The sequence below is a fragment of the Emericellopsis cladophorae genome (genome assembly GCF_022114955.1).
Source record: "Emericellopsis cladophorae strain MUM 19.33 chromosome Unknown NODE_36_length_232396_cov_119_016030, whole genome shotgun sequence".
Taxonomy (NCBI): Eukaryota; Fungi; Ascomycota; class Sordariomycetes; order Hypocreales; family Bionectriaceae; genus Emericellopsis; species Emericellopsis cladophorae.
Genome location: NW_026250961.1, coordinates 117,400 through 139,040, shown reverse-complemented (window position 1 = coordinate 139,040; position 21,641 = coordinate 117,400). Strand labels below are relative to the sequence as shown.

At 54.7% G+C, this 21,641-nt stretch overlaps 10 protein-coding genes across 10 annotated transcripts; 6 read left to right on the top strand and 4 right to left on the bottom strand.

Moving 5' to 3' along the window:
• Positions 1-479: 479 nt before the first annotated feature.
• On the top strand, positions 480-1,237 carry J7T54_000073 (RWD domain-containing protein -like protein; the record flags this gene model as incomplete). The annotated part of the gene is made up of 2 exons (XM_051507821.1): positions 480-546; positions 609-1,237. The coding sequence occupies 2 exons, from the start codon at positions 480-482 to the stop codon at positions 1,235-1,237; spliced, it is 696 nt and encodes a 231-aa protein (XP_051361023.1).
• A 159-nt stretch (positions 1,238-1,396) lies between these two features.
• On the bottom strand, positions 1,397-2,518 carry J7T54_000072 (uncharacterized protein; the record flags this gene model as incomplete). The annotated part of the gene is made up of 1 exon (XM_051507820.1): positions 1,397-2,518. One exon carries the CDS (start codon positions 2,516-2,518, stop codon positions 1,397-1,399), a length of 1,122 nt encoding a protein of 373 aa, XP_051361022.1.
• A 457-nt stretch (positions 2,519-2,975) lies between these two features.
• J7T54_000071 (Riboflavin synthase-like protein) lies at positions 2,976-3,721 on the top strand (the record flags this gene model as incomplete). Its single annotated transcript, XM_051507819.1, has 2 exons — positions 2,976-3,006; positions 3,057-3,721. 2 exons carry the CDS (start codon positions 2,976-2,978, stop codon positions 3,719-3,721), a joined length of 696 nt encoding a protein of 231 aa, XP_051361021.1.
• Positions 3,722-3,777: 56 nt separating this feature from the next.
• J7T54_000070 (Crossover junction endonuclease MUS81) lies at positions 3,778-5,538 on the bottom strand (the record flags this gene model as incomplete). Its single annotated transcript, XM_051507818.1, has 1 exon — positions 3,778-5,538. The coding sequence occupies one exon, from the start codon at positions 5,536-5,538 to the stop codon at positions 3,778-3,780; it is 1,761 nt and encodes a 586-aa protein (XP_051361020.1).
• Positions 5,539-6,355: 817 nt separating this feature from the next.
• On the top strand, positions 6,356-9,998 carry J7T54_000069 (Phosphoacetylglucosamine mutase-like protein; the record flags this gene model as incomplete). The annotated part of the gene is made up of 7 exons (XM_051507817.1): positions 6,356-7,108; positions 7,206-8,005; positions 8,640-8,732; positions 8,818-8,831; positions 8,898-8,917; positions 9,027-9,136; positions 9,188-9,998. The coding sequence occupies 7 exons, from the start codon at positions 6,356-6,358 to the stop codon at positions 9,996-9,998; spliced, it is 2,601 nt and encodes an 866-aa protein (XP_051361019.1).
• Positions 9,999-10,403: 405 nt separating this feature from the next.
• Positions 10,404-11,042, top strand: J7T54_000068 (uncharacterized protein; the record flags this gene model as incomplete). Its single annotated transcript, XM_051507816.1, has 1 exon — positions 10,404-11,042. The coding sequence occupies one exon, from the start codon at positions 10,404-10,406 to the stop codon at positions 11,040-11,042; it is 639 nt and encodes a 212-aa protein (XP_051361018.1).
• A 465-nt stretch (positions 11,043-11,507) lies between these two features.
• On the bottom strand, positions 11,508-14,112 carry J7T54_000067 (Serine/threonine-protein kinase-like protein; the record flags this gene model as incomplete). The annotated part of the gene is made up of 2 exons (XM_051507813.1): positions 11,508-12,311; positions 12,364-14,112. 2 exons carry the CDS (start codon positions 14,110-14,112, stop codon positions 11,508-11,510), a joined length of 2,553 nt encoding a protein of 850 aa, XP_051361017.1.
• An 869-nt stretch (positions 14,113-14,981) lies between these two features.
• Positions 14,982-16,036, top strand: J7T54_000066 (uncharacterized protein; the record flags this gene model as incomplete). The annotated part of the gene is made up of 3 exons (XM_051507812.1): positions 14,982-15,117; positions 15,171-15,930; positions 15,979-16,036. The coding sequence occupies 3 exons, from the start codon at positions 14,982-14,984 to the stop codon at positions 16,034-16,036; spliced, it is 954 nt and encodes a 317-aa protein (XP_051361016.1).
• A 397-nt stretch (positions 16,037-16,433) lies between these two features.
• J7T54_000065 (uncharacterized protein) lies at positions 16,434-17,488 on the bottom strand (the record flags this gene model as incomplete). Its single annotated transcript, XM_051507811.1, has 2 exons — positions 16,434-16,973; positions 17,024-17,488. 2 exons carry the CDS (start codon positions 17,486-17,488, stop codon positions 16,434-16,436), a joined length of 1,005 nt encoding a protein of 334 aa, XP_051361015.1.
• Positions 17,489-20,894: 3,406 nt separating this feature from the next.
• On the top strand, positions 20,895-21,515 carry J7T54_000064 (uncharacterized protein; the record flags this gene model as incomplete). The annotated part of the gene is made up of 3 exons (XM_051507810.1): positions 20,895-20,951; positions 20,998-21,240; positions 21,294-21,515. The coding sequence occupies 3 exons, from the start codon at positions 20,895-20,897 to the stop codon at positions 21,513-21,515; spliced, it is 522 nt and encodes a 173-aa protein (XP_051361014.1).
• Positions 21,516-21,641: the final 126 nt, after the last annotated feature.

Genomic DNA, 21,641 nt, shown 5'->3' with positions numbered 1-21,641 from the left:
CTACGACTGCGACCCTGGTGGCTGAAAGGCGACAAATCGTCCAGAAATTTTGGATTCTGCCGGGCGGTGGCCTTTGAGCTAAGCCAGTTCGGGTCTGCCCCACGGGCGGAATTGAGGTCGCTACGGAATGCAGTGATGCACCGTATTACTGTAGATTTTACTACTAGGATCTGAATAGTAGCGGGGATAGTAACTCCTGGATTGAGGCAGCCTAAGATTCTGTTGATCCTGTGGATTGAATACTCTCATTGTGTTTGGCAGGAGGATGATTCCGTGAGCTGCTCGAGGTTGACAGAAAGCATAGGATCAGGTTGCGTGACTACATCAATAAAATTGACCGCTTCATTGTGTCAACCGCCCCTCATTGTGGCGCTCCACCCACGTGAAGTCGCAGTACCTCATGAACCTCATCCAACTGCTGGCTCACTTCCATCTTTTGACGGCGCCATTCCACCAATTAACGCAAAGATATACTCAGCATGGGTCGCGAAGAACAGATAGAAGAGCGCGAAGTGCTCGAGTCCATTTTCCCCGAGGAGATCACAGGTATGCTCATTGCCAATCAAACCCCCGCTGTCGAGGTTTCGTCACTCACTCTACTGCATCAGACATCTCAGAGACAGAATACAAGGTCACTGTGACGCTGGACATACCCGACGAGGAAGAAGAAGATCAGCCCAAGTTTGCCCTCAATGTCAAATACCCAGCAGACTATCCCGATGTGGCCCCTGACCTCGAGATTCACACCGTGCCAAATGCACCCTCGCATCCAGACTTCAACGTGGGCGAGAACAGGGAGCAATTGCTAGCCGGATTGGACGAGACAATACAGGAGAACCTGGGTATGGCCATGATCTTCACGATTGTGTCTGCCTTGAAGGAGGCTGCGGAGCAACTTGTCATTGACAGGAAGGGTGCGGCGGAGGCGGAGAGAGAGGAGGCAGCTCTCGCCGCTGAGCGGGAGGAGAACAAGAAATTCGAAGGCACCAAAGTCACACCGGAGACCTTCCTCAAATGGAGAGCTGGTTTTTTGAAGGAGATGGAAGAGAAGCGCATTCGGGAAGAGGAGGAAAGGTTGGCCGACTTAAAGAAGGCCAAGGTGAAGGAGCCCACCAAGATGACGGGACGACAGCTCTGGGAACAGGGTCTGGCGGGCAAGGTGGACGACGGAGACGAAGAGGAGGAAGGTGGTGTGCCGCCTACAGAGCAGATGCAAAAGGTAAACATAGAAGCATAACAAGGATGGTCAGAGTATTGCATTGTCTGGAGTTGGGAGTAGTACTTTGGGTCACAGATCACGTCATGGCCCGGAACCGCCACACAGACGCCATAACTGTTGCACCACATTGCGTACCGTAATATTTTTGGGATGCATCTTGATCACGTCTGTTCAGGTCTAGTCTTTCATCTCCTCGTCCAGATCATCGTCGTCGTCGTCGCCGCTCGCATCATCCCAGTCGTCTGTCTCTCCCTCTTTTGGCGGGCCCAGCTCTTTGTTGATGTTCTCGAACAGCTCCACTGCATGTTGTCCCAGCCTCTCGTCTTCATACTCCTGTGCCTCGTAGAGCTTGAGACACATGGCCAGCCATTGTCTTGAGGATGTCCACACAGACTTCCACTCGTCCGCCTCTCCATTCGCGCGGGCGTCGTGCTTGCCATCGCGCATCTTCTCGCCAATGATGAACAGGCACCATCCTCCGAGGTACCAGGCCTCGACGCTCTGATCGTCATCTGAGGTGAGGCGCTGAATGACGCGGAGGGCTTCCTCTTCCATCTCGACTTCCAGGAGCAGACGAGCGAGGCTGATTCGCTCAGGAAATTCAGGCACGGCGGGATCGAGAGGGTCCTTCTCCTGCCATAGTTCCAGGCTCTTCCTCAGACCACCCCTCGCGTCATCGTAGCGTTCCTGTGATATCCGGACGTTGGCAACAGTCTGCCATGTCTCGGCACTGTTCGGTGCGATCATCATCGCCTCTGTGATCAGCGCCTCGCACCTTTGTTCCGCGTCCTCTTCCCATGACAAGTCCGTCATGTACACCTCGGTGACAGAGCATAGCACGGAGCCAAGATGACTCTGTGTGGTGCTGAGCTTCTCCGTCTGTTCGGGTGTCCGACTTGGCAGGTCAGTCAGAGCCTGTATCCGTTTCCTCAGCGCGGAGGCACCTTTCTCGAACCACTGGACACTGTCACTTCCTCCCTCCTCGCTCAATTGTGCAAGGAACAGGAACTTTTCCGGTCCACCGCCAATTTTTTCTTCTAGTGTGCCCTCCGGATCGAGTGTTACAGCTCGCGCAAAGAAGCTTCGCGCGTCATCTGTGTCGCCTGTCTCAATGTGCAGGATCCCGAGTAGATTGAGCGCCCGCAGTTCGTGGTCGCCGCCGGAGCCGGTCAGCTCAAGTGCCTGTTGTGCAACTGGGATCGCATCTTGAAGTTTGCCGACGGTGTGGAGGGTTTCGGCATCCGAAAGTAGGGTGCTTGGAGAGGGCTTCGCTTCCTTGTTGGGGCGACTGGGCGCCATTGTACGTGCTGACGATCGTGAAGTACAAAAGTTTTGATAAACTGCCTCAGTTCTCTTCGGGAAGCGTCGCAGCAATGGTCAGGTCAGTTGAGCGAGCGCGTTGAGAATAGTATTGTGTTGAACAGAGAGGCTCCTATAAAGGGTAGCTTGCTAACCAGCAGCATCGTCACAAAATTTTGAGCGGGGACCGACAATCGATAAGACCATCTTGAACATGATTCATAGCTCCACCGCGGGGCACTCGAGACAGTTGGTGAAGGCCGATCGGATTCGCGGGTTTCGGCCCCCTGAGGAACAGCTTCGAATAATAGTTGGTGTATCCTCAATATATGCAGGTTAGCGTCTCGACTCGTCTCGTTCACAGCTCAACCCGTAAACTCAGACTCGGATACCCCGGTAGCTCACATTGAAACCCTCCTCTTGCAGAATTACCACAGCACTCCCTCACTTCGCCATCATGTTTACCGGCATCGTCGAAGACATCGGAAGTTCGTTCCCCTCAGCTGATATTGCGCATCACGCGCTGACAAATTGCTAGCCATCAGTGAGCTGAACAACAATGACAGCACCGGCGGTACCTCTATGAGAATCACCATTCCCGACTCGTCAGGGCTTCTCAAGGACTGCCACGAAGGCGACTCGATCTCTGTTAATGGGTGCTGTCTGACTGTCACTTCTTTCACATCTGACGCCTTCACAATTGGCGTTGCCCCCGAGACTCTCCGGATCACCAACCTGGGTGATCTTGCAGTCTCTAGCAGCGTCAATCTGGAGCGTGCCGTGCGTGCGGATACGCGCATGGGTGGCCATTTTGTCCAAGGCCACGTAGACACCACGGCGGAGATCGTCTCGGTGACACCCGACGGCAACGCGTTGACGTTTCGCTTCAACCCCCGAGACAAGGAGGTTCTTCGATACATTATCTTCAAGGGCTTCATCGCCATTGACGGGACAAGCTTAACGGTGACCAAAGTCAACGACCAGGAGGGCTGGTGGGAGGTGATGCTTATCACCTACACCCAGGAGAAGGTCGTTGTTGCTCAGAAGAAGGCCGGCGAATCCGTCAATATTGAGGTCGACATGATGGCCAAGTACGCTGAGAAGTCTGTTGCCGGTATGCTGGGCGCCGAGGGCGGTCAAGCGAACATTCCCCTGCTGGAGAAGCTCGTGAAACAGATCATCGCTGGTACGGGGTCGCAGTAGCGAAGGACTGTTGGATAACAATACACAACGACAGGAGGCTGCACGTAGGATGCTTCTCACATATCGCTCCATACTTCGGCAATCTTGGAACTCAACTCTTTCCCAACCGCCTTGGAAGCCACCATGTCCCCCATCTCACGGTGCAAAAATTCTCTCTTGCGTTTTTGGCCCGCAGCTCCCGTGCCGCAGGCCTCGAAGGCTTTGGCAAAGTCGTGGGGAGTCTTCCATCGTTCCTGGATGGCAAGCGCTCGCTCTCCTGTGACGCCCTTCGTCGTCATCAGCATCTTGAGAAAGATGTCTTTCAGAGTCATCATGTCCGACTTGGATGCTAGCGACGCGAAAGCCGGGTATGTGACGTGGTAGCTCAGGGTCGGCTCTTTTCTGCGTAAATAGCCCAGCAACGGAAGGTAGTTCCTCGCCGTGATGATTTGAGTAGGTATGATGTTGATCGGCTTTTTCTCATATATCTTCTTAAGTATCGAGGTCATCTTGGCCAAGTACCTGATGGAGTCATCCATTTTCTCAGTTCTCTTGACAAAATAGCCATTGGACACCTGCGTCGAAGCGATGGCAGTATTGATAGAGTCCGCCTGTTGTTCAGTGAGATCCATCGCAATTTGCTCAATGATGTAGATGACTTTTTTCACACCAGAGCGATTCAAGCGGAACTTTTGCTCGTGGAAGCGGCCATCTTTGATACTGGAGAGCAGGTCGTCGAGGCGCTTGCGTTCAACGATCCAGTCCAGGACAATTTCGTCGCCTTGCAGACCGTGCCTGGAGAGCAACTCGGGATCATGACACTTTGCTATCCACTGCGCGTCCCCGAGCTCGAGAGCCCTCATGATTGGGGGCACACCAAGCTTTGCGAGCTCCTGTTGCATGTAGTCTCGGTCGGTCTTTGCTCTGACCTCGCGAATGTCGAGCAACAGTTTGACCGAGAAGGATCCTGGAGGGATTCGAACCGGAAGAAAAGATGGAAGCGCATTGTCACTTGAGATGACCTGTCCCTCGGCCACAATATTTTGATAAGAGGAACTTGGTTCGGTTGGCTCGAACATGTCCGGCGGTGCTGATGGGGCTTGCTGAACGGCGGTGGCGGGTTCTGGTTCCATAACCGACTCGTCACGCGCCCTTTGAGGCAGACTCTCGTTGTCCTTGCTAAATTCCTTGGTTTTCTTAGTCCTGCGAGCCACCTCCCACCCATCGTCAGTCAGAGCATATCTGCGCAGGGGCCTGCCCCTCTCAAAGACGAGCTCCTTCTGGATGAGCGTCTTCATTGAGTTCCAGGCCGTGTAGAACTTGGTAGGGTCACTGGGAGCAGTGAAGCTAGCATCGCAATGAGGTTCGGCCACCTCGATCAGCTCTGCCTTTGTCATCCCGGCGAGAGAGTCTTCATCCAAGGTCGAGAGCCCCAGTACGAGTGCATAGGCGCCCGACCTATACGCTGGTACATATGGTTTGGGAGCTCGGGCTTTTTTGGGCTTCTTGGCCACCGGTTCGCCATCACCCTGTTCCTGGACCTGGCGGGCCTTTTCAGCCGCTTTCTTCGCCTTGGGATGCTCAGGCATAACTGTTCCATTATCCTTACAATGTGCCTGCAGTTTCTCTGTCAACCTGGCACACAACTTGGGTCCGAAACCTTTGAGTTGCTCCAGCTCTGCCGGATGCTCGAAGCGGATTGGACAGGCTTTGAGCGAGTGATATGCGCGGTTATATGTTGTCAGGCTGTGTGCACTACGCTCTTTAGCAGAGTTGACCCATTCCTCCACCCACGCCAGGAACTGCGGGTTCGGGACCTCCGAAGAGTCTGCCATCATGTGTGAGCAGCAGTGAATGCTGACGATGAGGGTTGATGGGTCTGCGCCATGTAGGCTAACCGGATAGCCACGCCGCAACCGGGGGTTTCGTTTGGTTTTTGGGCTTCCAAGATCGACAGGTCTCAAGCCAAGGCAGTACGTAGTGGTTATCAGTTGGCGACTGGCGCAGACGCGTCGGCTCTTCACCACAGAAACAGAAGCGTCAGCCAAACGAACCTTGACACGTCAGCACGTGACTATAATAGTGGATCGACTGTGGGCAGCTGTCAGCCGGCAAGCACGGGGCAGTGTTCTCGTGCAGCAAGATGACGCTCCAGCGGTGTTCGGCTAGTCCCTTCTGGGTTAACGGGCAGTATCTGCATGTCAACCTTGCCCGTCGTTGGCGGGGCAAAATGCTCTGGAAGCCTTGTTGGACCCCTCATTCCCTCGCTTGGGTCTCGAGATACCAGATCATGTTCTTGGCTTCCCTTTCCCCTTCGTATTCAAGTAGTGCTTACCGTGAGCTCCTGTAGGGGCTATGAGGTCGGAAGGGAATGTACCACACCGAGTGGCGTCTCGCCCGCATCGTGTAGAGGCGATGAAAGGCAGCCTGAAATATGGAACGTGATGTGTGTAGCCTCAAAATCCGATGAGGTTGGTCAAGTAATTTAGAAATCCCGAACTCCACACTCGAGCAGGATAGGCTAGTACTTATTGTCCGCAGCCTCTCGCACTGTTTGTGTACCTCTGTGTTTCCAATCCCACTTCTTGTCATCTTTGGACACCGCTTCTTCCCTACAGTTGACGCCAACACCTTCATCAGCTGCCTACGCATATCATGGACGATAAAATCCTCGCGGCTTCGGCTAAGCACCCCATTGTACCCAACCATGCGTACAAATATGGTACCGCTGGCTTCCGCATGAAGGCCGACCTGCTCGACGGTGTTGCCTTCCGCGTCGGCTTGCTCTCTGGTCTGCGCAGTCGTCGCCTCAACGGCCAGGCGATTGGTGTCATGATCACGGCTAGCCACAATCCGGCTGTTGACAATGGCGTCAAGATTGTCGATCCCATGGGCGAGATGCTCGAGCAGGATTGGGAGGCCCACGCTACGAAGCTCGTCAACTGCGCCTCTGACCAGGAGCTTCTCGATACCTACAGGTCGCTCGCCGCCCAGCTCAAGGTCGATCTGTCCACGCCTGGCCGTGTCATTTGCGGTCGCGACACACGACCTTCCGGTCACGGCCTCGCCGCAGCGCTGGCTGATGCCTGCGAGGCCATCGATATCGAGTATACCGATTACAAGCGTGTCACAACACCGCAGCTCCACTATCTCGTCCGTTGCATCAACACCGAGGGTACACCCAAGTCATACGGCGAGGTCAGCAAAGCTGGCTACAACAAGAAGATGTCCGATGCGCTGGTTCGCGCGCTGGGAGGCCGCAAGATTGAGGGCCAGCTGACAGTTGACTGCGCCAACGGTGTCGGTGGCCCTGAACTGTCAGAGCTTCTCAAGGTCATTCCCAAGGACGTGATCAACGTCAAGGTTGTGAACGATGATGTTCTGAGGCCAGAGGTCTTGAATTTAGATGTAAGTTTTTCGTGCTATCTTTCTCAAGCGGGTCACTAAGGATCAATTTAAGGCTGGCGCAGACTACGTCAAGACAAGGCAGCGCGCTCCTCCAAAGCCGACACCCGTCCCCGGAAACCGCATTTGCTCCCTTGATGGTGATGCTGACCGCTTGATTTACTACTGGATCGACCCAGACACTGGTTTCTTCATGCTTGATGGAGATCGCATCTCGTCTCTGAACGCCTCCTTCATTGGCGGGCTTGTCCGCGAGGCTGGTCTCGAGGACGAACTCCGCATCGGCGTTGTCCAGACTGCGTACGCCAACGGCGCGAGCACAGCCTACATTGAGAAGCACCTCAAGCTGCCCGTCGTCTTTACGCCCACTGGTGTCAAGCATCTCCACCACGCCGCTTGTCAGTTTGACATTGGCGTTTACTTTGAGGCCAATGGGCATGGCACAGTCGTCTTCTCCCAAGAGGCCATCCGCCTGTTTACCGAGAAAGAGCCCCAGTCTCCCGCACAAAAGGAGGCTCTCGAGACTCTCGCAGCCATTGCTGATCTGATCAACCAGACCGTTGGGGATGCGATCTCCGACATGCTCATGGTCGAGGTCATTCTTGCCCACAAAGGCTGGACCCTGAAGGATTGGGCCAATACGTACAACGACCTGCCGAACCGACTCGTCCGTGTCGAGGTGGGAGACAAAGATCTTTTCGAGACCACGGACGCCGAGCGCAGGTTGAGCGCTCCAACGGGCGCGCAGGAGGAAATTGACAGCTTTGTCAAGAAGTACACCAATGCCCGCTCTTTTGCGCGTGCCAGCGGCACTGAAAACGCCTGCCGTGTGTATGCCGAGGCGGCGACACGCTCTGAGGCTGATGAGCTGGCGAAGCACGTTGCTGATGTGATCAAGAAGTGTGGATCGCCTTGAGCGAGCGGGCGAGACAAACGCGGCGAGCAAAGCCAGAAAGGCTCAGTGCTCGACCCACGAGCGCACAAAATGGTGAATGGAGTTGGGTAGCAATGGAAATGATTTCTCTCGCATTGGATTATGGATAGCTACGTTGCCATGAACATAGCATACTGCGCCAGACCTGCGCCAGACAGCCAGCTCTGCGACGATACATGAGATCATGAGACAAGATACGGAAGGCTGGAAAGAAAAGCACGCAGGTTGAGTACATTGATATATAAACTGGAGCCCCCAAACACATCGTGTGTTGCTGTCGTCCAACTTTAAGGCATAACCCAAATTTGCAGGGCCTATCCGTGCGAGCAGATTCGGTCAGTGATAATATGGTGTCGTATGATCTGCGAGTCAGTCCCGGCCGGATCTACACGTACACGTACCTAGGAGATGCGACAGGGTCCAAAGGCGGTGATGGCAGAATTTCTTTTTTTCTGCCTGATGAAAATAGTCGGACCCACAGCCCGCCGGCGCAGCCACTTGTGCTCACATCGATCCAGGGACTTGTCCAAAGATCTGTCTGTTCTGCATACTTTCAGGTTGCACTTCTCCCCAATTTCACCCCAACAATTTCTTTTTCAGAACCGACAAGATGAGCGGCGACAAGATGGACGTCGAGGCTGCCGAGCAGAAGATGAAGACTATGGAGCACAGTGAGCAGCACTACTTCAAGAGGTAAACCTCACCTCAACCCACCCCCCACTTGTCGTGGGAGAATGCGATGAACTTGGGCAAACACAACGCTAACAGGACCACCCAGCTATGATCACCATGGTACGATACTGGACGATAGACGCGACGAGATTGAACTTCACTAACCATGTTTGCTCGCTTGTGCAGGCATCCACGAGGAGATGTTGGTTCGTTCCCCTCCCTCCCTCCCCCACCAGCGCGCAAACAAGACAGCACTGCAGCGGAGTGGTTCAAGCACACGGTAGAGGAGCACGGCTGACCTGGTTGATATGGTAGAAAGATGAAGTCCGCACACGGTCGTACATGAATGCCATCGTTCAGAACAAGCACATCTTTAAGGATAAGGTCGTTCTCGACGTGGGCTGCGGTACCGCCATCCTGTCCATGTACATCTGCCACGACTCGCGACGATAACAAACGCTAACAACCGATGCCAGGTTTGCCGCTAAGGCTGGCGCGAAACATGTCATTGGTGTTGACATGTCAACCATCATCTTCAAGGCTCGCGAGATTGTTGATGCCAATGGTCTGTCCGACAAGATCACCCTGATCCAGGGCAAGATGGAGGAGATTGACATGCCGTTCCCCAAGGTCGACATTATCATCTCTGAGTGGATGGGCTACTTCCTCCTCTACGAATCCATGCTGGACACCGTGCTGTACGCACGCGACACCTACCTGCAGAAGGACGGCCTCATCTTCCCCGACAAGGCGACCATCTTCTTTGCGGGCATTGAGGACGGCGACTACAAGGACGAGAAGATTGGCTTCTGGGACAATGTGTACGGCTTCGACTACACCCCGCTCAAGGATACCGCCCTCTCGGAACCCCTCGTCGACACCGTGGACGTCAAGACGGTTGTCACCGATCCTATCCCCGTCCTCACGCTGGACCTGTACACCTGCACCACGGCGGACCTCGCCTTCAACACGTCCTTCAAGCTCCCCGTGAAGCGCGACGACTTTGTGCATGCCCTCGTCTCCTGGTTCGACATTGACTTTACAGCCTGCCACAAGCCCATCCGCTTCTCGACGGGCCCCCACACCAAGTACACCCACTGGAAACAGACTGTCCTGTACTTCCGGGATGTCCTGACCGTGCAGGATGGCGAGGTCATTGAGTGCGACCTCGAGGTGAAGCCCAATGAGAAGAACCGCCGCGACCTGGACATTGCAGTGCAGTACAAGTTGGAGACGGGTGACGAGAAACGCAATTCGTCGGGACAGTGCACGTACAGGATGTGCTAGACTACGTGGGTGGCGTGTGCATGGCCGTGATTTCGCAGTTTTCGGACAAGGGATGCCCGGCGTGGCATCTTCATTTGCGTGATAGACTACAAAAGGGGCGTGATGATGAATCGATATGAATGATACCATCTCGGAAAATGCACGAAATGGATCCTCGCTGAATCAGCAGTAGACGTCTAGAGTATTAGGAGTCTATTAAGCAATTAAAGTACCAGGTCACAAGAAATGAATGCTCGAGTGACCTTGTGACTTGTGGCTGATGCCGCATTCGTGGCCGACAATTACCCGGTGGATCTCCAAAGCATTTGTCCGGTCCAGCCCAGAAAAGTTGCATACACGCGCCTGGGGGGATTCCCATCCAACAAGATACACCACCCCAATCGCGTGCACCCTTTGCGCTCCAACATGAGCAGGACACTCCTTCGCTCCGCCGCGCCGGCGCTGCGTGGTGCCATTGTCCCGCCGTCCATCCGCCTGGCGACGACGCCTTTGCTGCTGGCCCGCGCCTTCAACACCACAGCGCCCATCGTCGAGCCCGTGCCACCGGAGCAGCAGCAGCACGTCAAGAACGCCGTCAACCCTACCGCGCACCATGTCCGACCGCTCGCCTTCAAAAAGTCGCACCCGGCCCCGCCGCCGGCGCCCATTGAGGACTCTGTGCGCAACCTCCTGCCCTTCCTCGCCGCACAGCCCGGTCACTACATCACCGTCCACATCCACGGGTTCCCGTACCTCGTTCAAGAAGGCGACGAGATCCGTCTTCCATTCCGCATGCCGGGTGTTTTGCCCGGTGACGTGCTCCGGTTGAACCGCGCCAGCGTCATCGGTAGCAGGGATTACACCATGAAGGGAGCACCTCACATTGACGAGAGGGTGTTTGAGTGCCGAGCCACAGTCACGGGGACGGAGAGCGAACCGCTGCGGATCAAAATCAAGAAGAAGAGGAGGCAGAGGCGGGCGAGGCGCGTGCACAGCAAGCACCGCTACACAATCTTGAGGATATCGGAGCTGAACATCAAGAACGCGGATGATGTGGAGCTGTAATGTCAGGGATGGTACGACAAAAGTGTACAAAAGAAAGGAGCTCTTCGGGTTTTGTCGTGCAGATACGACAAGTCGGACGCTCCGAATAACTGTATAAGTAGGATCATTGGGCATTGCAATTGAGAGAAGCATATCATCTTATAAATAATCGCTTGTTGAGGCCTGGTATTCAAACGAATGACAAAGATTATCCAAGCATACCAAGCCCTACTATCTGGACTCTGCGGTTTTGAAACAGGAAAGCATACAATGGGGGAATATCGCCTATGTTTGGGCGTAGTAAAAGTGATCGCCCAAGAACCGACAAGAAAAAGGAAACTCCCCAACACCAAGCTCTGAATGTGAATGCTGGCTCTTCCACCACCAGGGTCGTCGATTGTCGTGAACGTCTTCAATCTCCTTTCATCTCCTTCCATCTCCTTCTCCCGCCTTCAGTCGTACAGGATTTTGATACATGTTGACTCGTTACATGCGGCCAGCCGTGGCTTTTCGCACGCTCGCCCAGTATGCTTGAGGCCAAGCGCTTGCCACCTCAGCGTCCGTAGGCATTCGCTCTTTGCACCGGTTGACGACGCTATGGATGATCCTAGCAAGGAGCTCCTCGTCGATCGGGGTAGCCTTGTCGCTGAGCTCAGCCGGATACAGGAACGGGTCAGACTCGTTGAGAAGCTCTGCACACGTCGGACGCATGTGCTGTTCGCGGTACAAGCAGCGCTTCATCGTCCGGATAAGTGAGGGCGGTACGGGCGCACCACCCATTCCGCGTGATGGGTACTCAATGGCGTGGTCCCAGTTGATGATGGCCTGGCAGCGAGACATCTGGTTGGCAATGTGGCCAAATGGAGGCAAGCCGTAGACCATTTGGTACAGGATGCAGCCCAGCGACCAGACATCACTTGGCTTTCCGAGCTTCATCAGCTTTGGGCGTCCTGCAACACGGCCTCCCCGGGGGTTGTTGGAGTCGAGCAGCGATTCGGGCGACATGTAATTGGGTGTTCCGATCTGGTTCTCGCGGTGAACGTTCACCGTCTGGTCAGTCTGAATAGCGTTGGCAATGCCAAAGTCGATGAGCTTGAGGCGGCCTTGGACGAGGACAAAATTGGCAGGCTTCAGGTCCGAGTGGACAATATCGCACTGGTGGACCGCTTGGAGGCATTCCAGCATCTCCTTCCAGTAGAAGCGAACAAAGACGGGATCAAACTTGGCGTTCTCCGGGTTCTGCCTCGACCTCAAGAGAGTGTTCAGATCCAGCTCACCCATCTCCATGAGCTGTGCAGAGGTTAGGTCACCGACATGATTTGGGTTCAAAATGTCCACTCACCAGAGTAAGGACTTGTTTTTCCGAGTTGAGCTCGTGGTCAAACAGGTTGATGACGCGGTCAACATTGCTCAACTTGCCCAGGAGATCAATCTCGCCACGGTATCCTGTGATAGTTGCCTGGTCCGCATTCTCAAGTGCCACGCGCTTCAAGGCGAACATTTTCCCGTTCTCTGCCGTCACACGGTACACCTTGGCACTGCCGCCACGCCCCAAGCAGTCGAGCCTGGTGTAGCATTTCCCATTGACCTTGAGTACGTTTCTGCGCTGCTTGGCCTGAGTCGTGGTGGACGCTCCCGCGTTGGAGGTGGCGGCTTCCAGCACTGACATCTTCGGAGGCGGTGCGGGTGCAGATCGACGAGGTGTATTCCTTTCGACAGTACCCAACGGCTTCCTATCCGGCGAAGCCTTTGCCACGCCGGCTTCGACATTCAGCGGCTGGACGCCTAACAGATCCAGTGGTTTTGGAGGCTTGGAACTCGCCAGGCCCGCATTTTCCTGATCGTTTGTTGATGGCACGGTAGGACGCTGCCGCGACTGAGGGATCACGATTTCACCGTTCGGCTCATGCGCCAATTCTCGAAGGCCAGATGATCGCCGGACGGAGCCCAGGAGGTCAGCGTTTGATGCCTGCCTGCGGTGGCTGGCCCTCGAAGCAGCATTACCACTAACAGGACTGCCAGAGTTGAAGTCTCGCATAGACTCAGCGCCATAAAACGAGGAAACCATCAGGTCCTCAGCTCGCATCGCGCTCGCCTCCGGGTCGTGCAGGGCATTTTCACCGTCACCGTTCTCGTCCTCTTCGCTCTGTCTTCGCCTCCCACGACGCGCAGGTCCGCTTAGGAAGCTCCCTGGCGTTTTTCCAATTCGTTTCACCCGCATGGATCCCTGAGGATTGGCCATTCCGCCAACACTGACGGGCGGTGCATTTCGTGCCACAGCGTCGGGATCATCTTCATCGGCATGATCACCGTCCAGAGTCGACTTTTCAGCCATGGAGCGGTCATGCTGGCGGCCAGAATACTGTCCTGAGGAGCTCAGTCGACTGCGCTTGCCCGAAGAGCCTGTAACAATTCGAACGACGCGCTCGGGCTGCCCTGGCGTGTTGATGTCGACCTTATGGTAGTCACGCTTCTCGTCGGCAGATTCGTCTCGGTGACCTGACCTGCTCTCTGATCTCGAATGAGGCAAGGACCTTGCATTGGACCTAGTGTTGGAAGTGGAACGTCGCTTGCTGGGTCCGACCTGACCGAGACTCTGAGGCGTGTGGCTGAGACGAACGACGCGTTTCCTCGGCTGGGAAATCTCCTTTTCTTGATCCCTAACAGGGCTGGAAGGCTTCTCGTTCTTGGGCTCAGCGGCTTGGACACTGCTTGACCTCAGGTGCCTGCGACCTTCACGCGCTGATGAGGTCGAGCTACTGAGCGTGCTGGTCTGCCGTCTCGTCCTAGGAGGCGAAGGCAGAGCCGCGTGTTGTTGTTGCATGGGCGCACCATTGCTCAGCAGAGCTTTTGTGAGGGCGCTGAGCTTCATAGGCACGGGAATCTCATCCTCTGAACTGTCATTATCGTATTGTTGTTGCTGACCAAGCTGTTGAGCAACCGCTGGTGCTTCGGGAGCAGTTGCAGGGACAGGTAAGGCTGAATTCTTGGCAATCGAGATGCGTGAAGGTGGTCGTCGAAGGGATGCCTGGCGTTGCGATGTTCTTCGTACCACGCCTGCGGGCGCTGGTGTTGGTGATGCTGTCGACATTTTCGACAACCGCTATCTGGACAGGACGCGTCGGGATGTTGTGATGGTGTTTTGGTGCAGTCGCTAATTCGATGGTGAGGTGTACATGCGCGTTCGATTCAGGGCATCATTCAAAAGCAACAAGAATCAAATTTTCAAGGGGAGCTGCGCGTCGATGTGTTCATATTTCGTGTCGAATAATCAGTCCAGAGGATGAAGGGCGACATGGGCTATTATTTTGGCTCTGTGTGTACTTCCGTGTGGGGCCATACGGCGTTGTCTCGGCAACGGCCTCAGCATTCCCCAAATAGTAGCACAGGTACATGCGTGGACGTGAAGTTTTGATCATAAGTTGATTGGGATGTTTCCCAGCACGATGCTCCATTGAAATCACTGATGTCCTGCAAGCAATGCTCGTTTGCTTTTCCGAGCACTTGTCTGGTGGGCATATCCCTGTGTTCTGGTGTGAATAATGATAATGCTTGGCATAAATGTCATTCACACAAGGTACCCAGGGAGCTTCTTCACGATCGTAAACAGCGGCATTGCCAATGTCCGATTTTCGTCAATGCCAGGATACTCTTCAAATGATGCCCCAGGACATAGAATTTATCTGATTCGACATTTGTTTCTGCTTCTACCTCTGGGATACGGGCATTCCTCAGCACGAGTGATATGGTCTAGGGTAGGCCATACGACTGCCAGCTACCAGACCGGATTTCGGTCGCAGCAGCACAACAAGTACGGTCCGCCGTCCGTGAGGACCCTTGATTCCATCCAAGCTCTTTGCGAGCTTCCTTAGTTGCACACGACACTGGCACCTACACAACACCAGTGTTGTCCATGCCGCCACCATGTCGTCTGTTGTGGGAAGGCCGTGGAGCCCTGTAATGGTGCTAGCTTTCATCGCCGTGTTCGCCTGCGCTGTCCACGCCTCCAAGGGCGATCGGTTACCCGAGTTCAAGCAGTGCCTCGCCGTCTGCAAGACAGAGAACTGCGGCGCGAATGGACCCCATACTGCCATGCGTGAGCTTGAGACCCCTTTTGACCCGTCCAAAGCGCGTGGCTAACAATCGCAGCTCTACTGCATCGTTTCATGCTCTGGAACTGCGCAAGCGAATGCGACTATACCTGCCAACACATCATCACGAACCGCCGCCTCGACGCCTCCCTTCCTGTCGTTCAATTTCACGGAAAATGGCCCTTTCACCGTTTCCTCGGCATGCAAGAGCCTTTTAGCGTCCTCTTCTCGCTGGGTAATTTGTTCGCGCATTACTATGGCCTGCGGAAGCTCCGCCAACGAGTCCCCGCCTCCTACACGCTCCGACCCTTCTGCATAGGATTCGCCTACGTCGGCATTGCCAGTTGGGTGTTTAGTGCCATCTTCCACTCGAGAGACTTCCAGATGACCGAAGAGCTGGACTACTTCGCTGCCGGTCTAAACGTCCTGTATGGGACGTACCTGTCAGCGGTCCGGGTCTTCCGTCTCGACATCCCAAGTCCCCGTCGACGGTCTGTGCTCCGCGCGTGGTCGCTTCTTTGCCTGCTACTATACATGATGCATATCGGCTACCTCAAGGGGATACGATGGGATTACACTTACAACATGGCGGCAAATGTGGCTGTTGGCATGGTGCAGAACGTGCTTTGGACTTGGTTCAGTATAGACAAGTACCGCAAATCCAAGCGCTTTTGGACCACTTGGCCTGGTCTTGCTGTGGCATGGATAATGCTTGGCATGAGCATGGAGCTGTTTGACTTTCCGCCGTGGCTAGGCTGCGTCGACGCCCACAGCTTGTGGCATTTGATGACAATCGGGCCAACCGTGCTGTGGTATAAGTAGGTTTGGCCTTATGACAGCTCACATTCCATGTGCTGACAGCACAGTTTCTTGGTCAAGGACTCGCACGAGAACATTGCAAGCTTAGGGAGGTCGAAGGAGTAAAGCTCCACGGACAGAGCTATCGACGGAACTTGCTACATGACCCGCGAACCGGACGGTCTGATGCTGCACACGTATCAGTTTGCATCGCCGGTTCGAGAGGGCTTACTGAGCAGAGGAGAACGTGCTCGAAGCGAGTGCAGTGTCTTGCTGGCTTGCTCCCATAGCTCCGTGCATTGACTGCGACAGTCCATGTTCACTGAGAACTCACTGAGGTAAATATTACATTGTACTCAAGAATGTTGCCCCGAAAGTAAGTGTACTCAAGAATGTTGCCCCGGAAATAAGTAAATAGGAATAGCCCCAGACGCCGCCGCTGGTACGAGTATTCGCACAATATACTAATGAAGTCCCTGTATCCCTTTCTGAAGCCTCCAGCAAAACGCCAGCCAATAAGACATTATGGTGTGAGCAGATCTCTAACAGAGACCGTCCGACGGCCATCTGTGGTGTAACCCCTCCGATCGTTGTTCAGCATGAGCAGTGCTGCCGTCGCTTCCTGGTCGAGATCTGACTGCGGGTTCAACGCAGGACTCGTCAGCGCGGAGCCTGCGTTGCTCGGTGCATACCCAATTCCCTGTGTCGGACCGAAGGCTGGCGACGTCGCACCAGACGCAGTGCTGTAGCTGTAATGGCGTTGATGCTCCGCCGTCGACACGGAAGAGTAGGAATGTTGTCTCCCCCGAGCATCCTGGGGATGAAGGGCTGGCGATGCTGACGGGTGACGAAGGTGCGCAGGGTGGCTGTGATCCGGCTGAGCTGTGAATGTCGGCGAGACAGCATCCGAGTCCGTCATTTCCACATCGGCCGTGTCATCCTCGCGGAAAGTAGGGTGGAACTCCCGGATAGAGGGTAGCTGAGCGCGGGTCTGGTCGTTCTCGTGCTGAACCTGGAGCTTGGAGACACAATCCTCCAGATATCGAACATACTCGATCGAGGCCTAGAACGTCAGTCGCAAGCAAGCGGTACACGGATGGCGCTTAGACATACCTGCAGAATTGCGAGCTTGTGCATCTCACCTGTGCATGCCGGAATCATGCTCTTCAACAGGGCAAACTCCTCATTCATCTTGCTTCGTCTCCTGCGCTCGATCAAGCTATGCGCCGTCTTCCTTGCAATCTTCCGCCCTGCCGCACTCGTTGCACTGGGCTGCTTCTTCTTGCCGCCCTGTGACTGTGGCACCTCGCCTGGACCTGAGGCTTTGGCGGTGCTTGCAGCGCCCTTGGTGGTCTGCTGTATGCTGGCTTTTGAAGCCTTACCTTTCGCTGTCGTATTTGTAGTACTTGCGCCGTTGTCATCGGGGACCTCTTCCACGGGAGGCTTCATTTGGATGATCTTTCTTGACCTCGTCGGCGGAGGCGGCAGTGCAAAGTTCCCGCTCCCAGTGCCAACAGTGGCAGTCGCAGCAGCAGCAGACGACCGTCTCCTCGACTTGACGGTCTCCGCAGCTTGCATGCGATAAGCTGTGGATCCTGTCGGCGAAGATGAATGCTTGCCATTGTCGACAGGTGATATCCTGGAGCCATCGTGGATTGCAGGTGGAGGGAGTTCGAAAGACATGTGCAGAGGTGCCAGGGCGTGCGTACCGTCGCTGCCATTGATATCTGTCGACGAGCCTGGCGTTGGCGGCAAGTTTGGACGAGGCATGGTTGACGATACAAAAATTAAAGTAATTGAGATGATACTCGTCCCAAATATGTACAGATCGGCACGTTCTCGTCGTTGATGAGGCGCTGAGCCTGGAGTTCAGAATGGTTGAGAGCGCCGTGTTATCGTGTTGGTCGGCGAACCGGCGTAGCTAAGCCGGGGTTGCTGGGTTCACCAACAGCTATATGTCTGTCTGTATGTGCGGACTGGTAACGGAGATGCAAGACTGAGCAACGAGAGTTGACAACCACACGCTGAAGAGGAAGAGGACATGCCAGAGAGCAGGGCCGCCACGACCACACCAAGGTATCATCGTGCCATGGCACCCGTCGTCCAGGCCCAGCACCCCTCCACGAACTGAGGATAGCACGCCTCGACTGACTCTGGTCCCAGGGGACCAATTGACCAAGCATCATCGAGCAAATGGTCGCGTGCTCCCTCTGGCATTGTGGTCGGGCTGGCGAATCAGAGTGGAGCACAAGCCCATGTGGTCGCAGGTCCCTGCGGATGGAGGTTGGGCCAAGAGCACGATGAGCACGTGCGCTTTAGACTTGCCAGGAAGTCTCCAGATTGTAGTTGAACAAGTTCTTGAGCCGACGCCTGGGTGGCCGCGAGCTGTGGTCATGTTGTCGGCTTACTGCGACCACAAGGGTGCGTCGTTGTGGAATGAAACACAGGCCGTGTTGTTCCCCATTTTCGTGTTGGGTGAGATTGAGACGGGACTGGGACGGATCACCTGCCGAGCGATATCGAGATGAGACCTCTATCGATATCAACAGCAGTCAAGCCTCGTCTTCGCACACACATGCTACAGCGACAACAGATCTGACGACACCTTTTTCTAGTCCAGTAAACGATCGATGGCTGCCGCCGTAGCATCCCAGGACAAGTAAATTGGCTCTTTGACCATTTTGAGAAATGAGAATTCAAATATTCGAAAGGGGACGAACGAGTTCTATACTAGAAGACTCTAACAAGAAATGAAAGATAGATGCACCACCCTGGCGCAATCAGGCGACAAGATACGAGCCAGCCTCCTCGTTCGATCTACTCCGGCGTATGTTTCGCTCAATATTGTCGAAAGTGTCGTTTGGCAACAACGGCGGTTGCAATTGAGTGATGCTGGCGCTCGTCAAAGTCGCCAAGGTAGCTGAACATTCCGTAGCCCGAGTTGGTCCAAACAGCGGTGCCTCAGATTGCCTCGAAGTCGAATGTGTTGGGCGCTGAACAGCAACGGCATCACTACGTCCAGTGCTCTGATTCTTCCGTCTCGAGGGCCTCTCTGGAAGGTGCTTGTATGCCAAGGTGGTGGAGAGACCTGCTCCATCAAGGCGTGGGTAGGTTTCTCTGGCTCTTGCATTGGCCTCTTGGAGAGCAGCTATTTCGAGTAGATTCCGATGCTGTCCCGTGCCCTTGGCCGTGAAGTTGGACGTCAGCGAACTCCGGACCGAGGTCGTGAAGTCCCCCCAGTCACTGGCCTCTATCAATAGTCCTCCTGTGGCCCAGATCAGCTTCTTGGCCTCGGTGAGAGGGCTACCGCGTACGTCTTTGAATTTCCTTTTGATGCCGTTCACGAACCGTCGCCATCCAACCTTGCGCGCTGAGGCAGAGGTGTGCACACATAATCCTTTTGAATCAAGGACGACCTGGAACACGATGTTTCCTCGCTTCTTCTTCATCCGGCAAGAGCCGCAAAGCCCCTGGTGCTCCAGCATGGTCTTGAAGCTGGCTCGGACGGACAGTCTTCTGGGTACTTGCAGTGACCTTCTGCCGTGAGGATAATCGCCGCGCATTCGGCGCAGCCGACACGTCCATATTCGCACATCTTGGGCGCAAAAGTCCTTGTGGAAGGACGCGGATGAGTCTGATACTCAAAGGAAAGGGTTTCTGTAAAGATGCAATCGTGGTATAATTATCTATGTGTACATGTAGGGACAGCTTCTTTTCAACCAGTGTCCGCCGCAACCCTTGGGAAGCTGATCGAATTCATTAACGTCATGTCCACTGTGTGTTTATTCTCCCTGTTAACACTCATCTCAATGCCAGCTAGTCAATTCCAGTCTAGAATTTGACAATATGAGATACGTATAGTGTGAGGGCAAACCACAAGTCTAACAATGTCGCCTGTATGCCTGGTTTAGAATCTTCAGCGTGCGCATGCGCGCAGTAGCCTGAGCATACGGCACAAACTTAAGATTGATCAAAGACTGGATCTGACAAAGAGGATCGTCCGGGCTCCGGGGAACCATGGAAGTTGCCGGGCCCTCACCGGTGGCTTGAGGCACATTGTCGGTGAAGGATGACTTATACGACTAAGAGCGTAATCGTGCCATCGTGTGCCGTCCGTGCATGAGGAGAAATGCACCCCCAAGGGTCGATGCACGTTGCCATGCACCTGCACGTCTTGTGACCCCGTCATGGTGGTAGAACGGGGTGTGGGGGAATAGTTTGGGGGCTCCAGTGAGTCCAGTGAGTCCAGTCCCTGCAGGCTTACGAGAATTGATCAGTGACCGGAGCGTCAAGAGGTACAAATCGCCCCGGGTTCCATGATGGTGGTGCGTGATATGATACGCGAGGGAAGTTGCGCCTGCCTTACCGGGACGAATGTCGCCTCTTTCGGGGCGGTATGGTGCACACCACCTGGACCATTGCCACCTGCTTGCCACAGTTCCTTGCAGTCTTTTTCTTCGTTCCATCTGCCCTTTTCCTAAGGTACTACCTCTGGCTTAGGTGCTTTGTTCTCATTTATTCATTACAATATTTGACGAAGAACAAAACCACACTGTCTGCCTGCTTAATTACCTGCCCTATCCACCCCACTCTCGGCCCCGCTTCGTCTAGCCCGGCCGGTCGACAGCATCCGCTAGCATCTGTCTTGGCTCCACAGAGCAAAGGCAGCAGCTCTTGGCAATGAAATTCCTGGATCTGGATTCGCCATCATTTCATCACAGAACCCAGCCAGCATCGCTAATTAGTACCTCCAACAGCACATTCACTCTCGCTGCGCACGCACCACGAACGAGCTCAACGGTAGACCAAGACAAAGCCGATCACAACGCTCGACTGAACACGTTGCTGGAAGCGGCCATCCGACATTATCTTTGGTCGATGTGCTTGCTCCAAGGAGCAGACCTATAGCGGCAATCAGTGCAATTTCGCACAGAGCCGCGCGCTGTCCCCAACAGAAGACCATATCACCACTTTCGCCGTCACAATGGAAACACTCCAGCTTTCCATGGTCCTCGCCGACCTGAGCAACCTCGGCGCGGCTGTACGTGCAATGTGTCCCTTGCCTGATGCCTATTGACGCTTTCCAGGAGCCCGAAGCTGCCGCCGCCATTGTCAGCGCCCACAAAGCGGCACCAACCGATATTCACGAATCCCCAAGCGCTCCCACGAACCAGCAGCTGAAGCCCCCCCGACCATCATCAGCACTTCAGCGCGCCTGGTCCAGTGATGGAATGAAAGTGGACAAGTTCGGTCGTCGCATTATGATCACCCCGCCAAGCCATTCCAATGCCAACACGGCACCTGGCACCCCACGACACGGTGAGCCTGAGGTATGTCGGCAAGCTCTCATGCAGGTAGTATTGATAGCTTACACCATTTGCAGCGTCGCCTCGATGACGACCTAGAACGCGCCTCAACGCTCATGGCCCTCTACGACATCCGGGCCAAGCTGAAGCAGCAGGACAATATGAGCCTCAACAGGGCTCGCGAGAAGATTAACTCGCTAGCTGCGAAACAGCAAGCTCACCAAGCGGCCGAGCGTCAGGCCAAGGCGGCGGATCAGCTGCGCAAGAACCGCTACTCGTTCCCCAAGCCAGGCTTGTAGGCATCCACCTTCCAACGATGACGACCTCTTTACGCGTTTCACCACGACTGAATGGAACAGCGACGAAAATAATGATGGATGGAGTCAGAATGGAATTGGTGTTTTGAGAATTATGCGTTGGCGTTC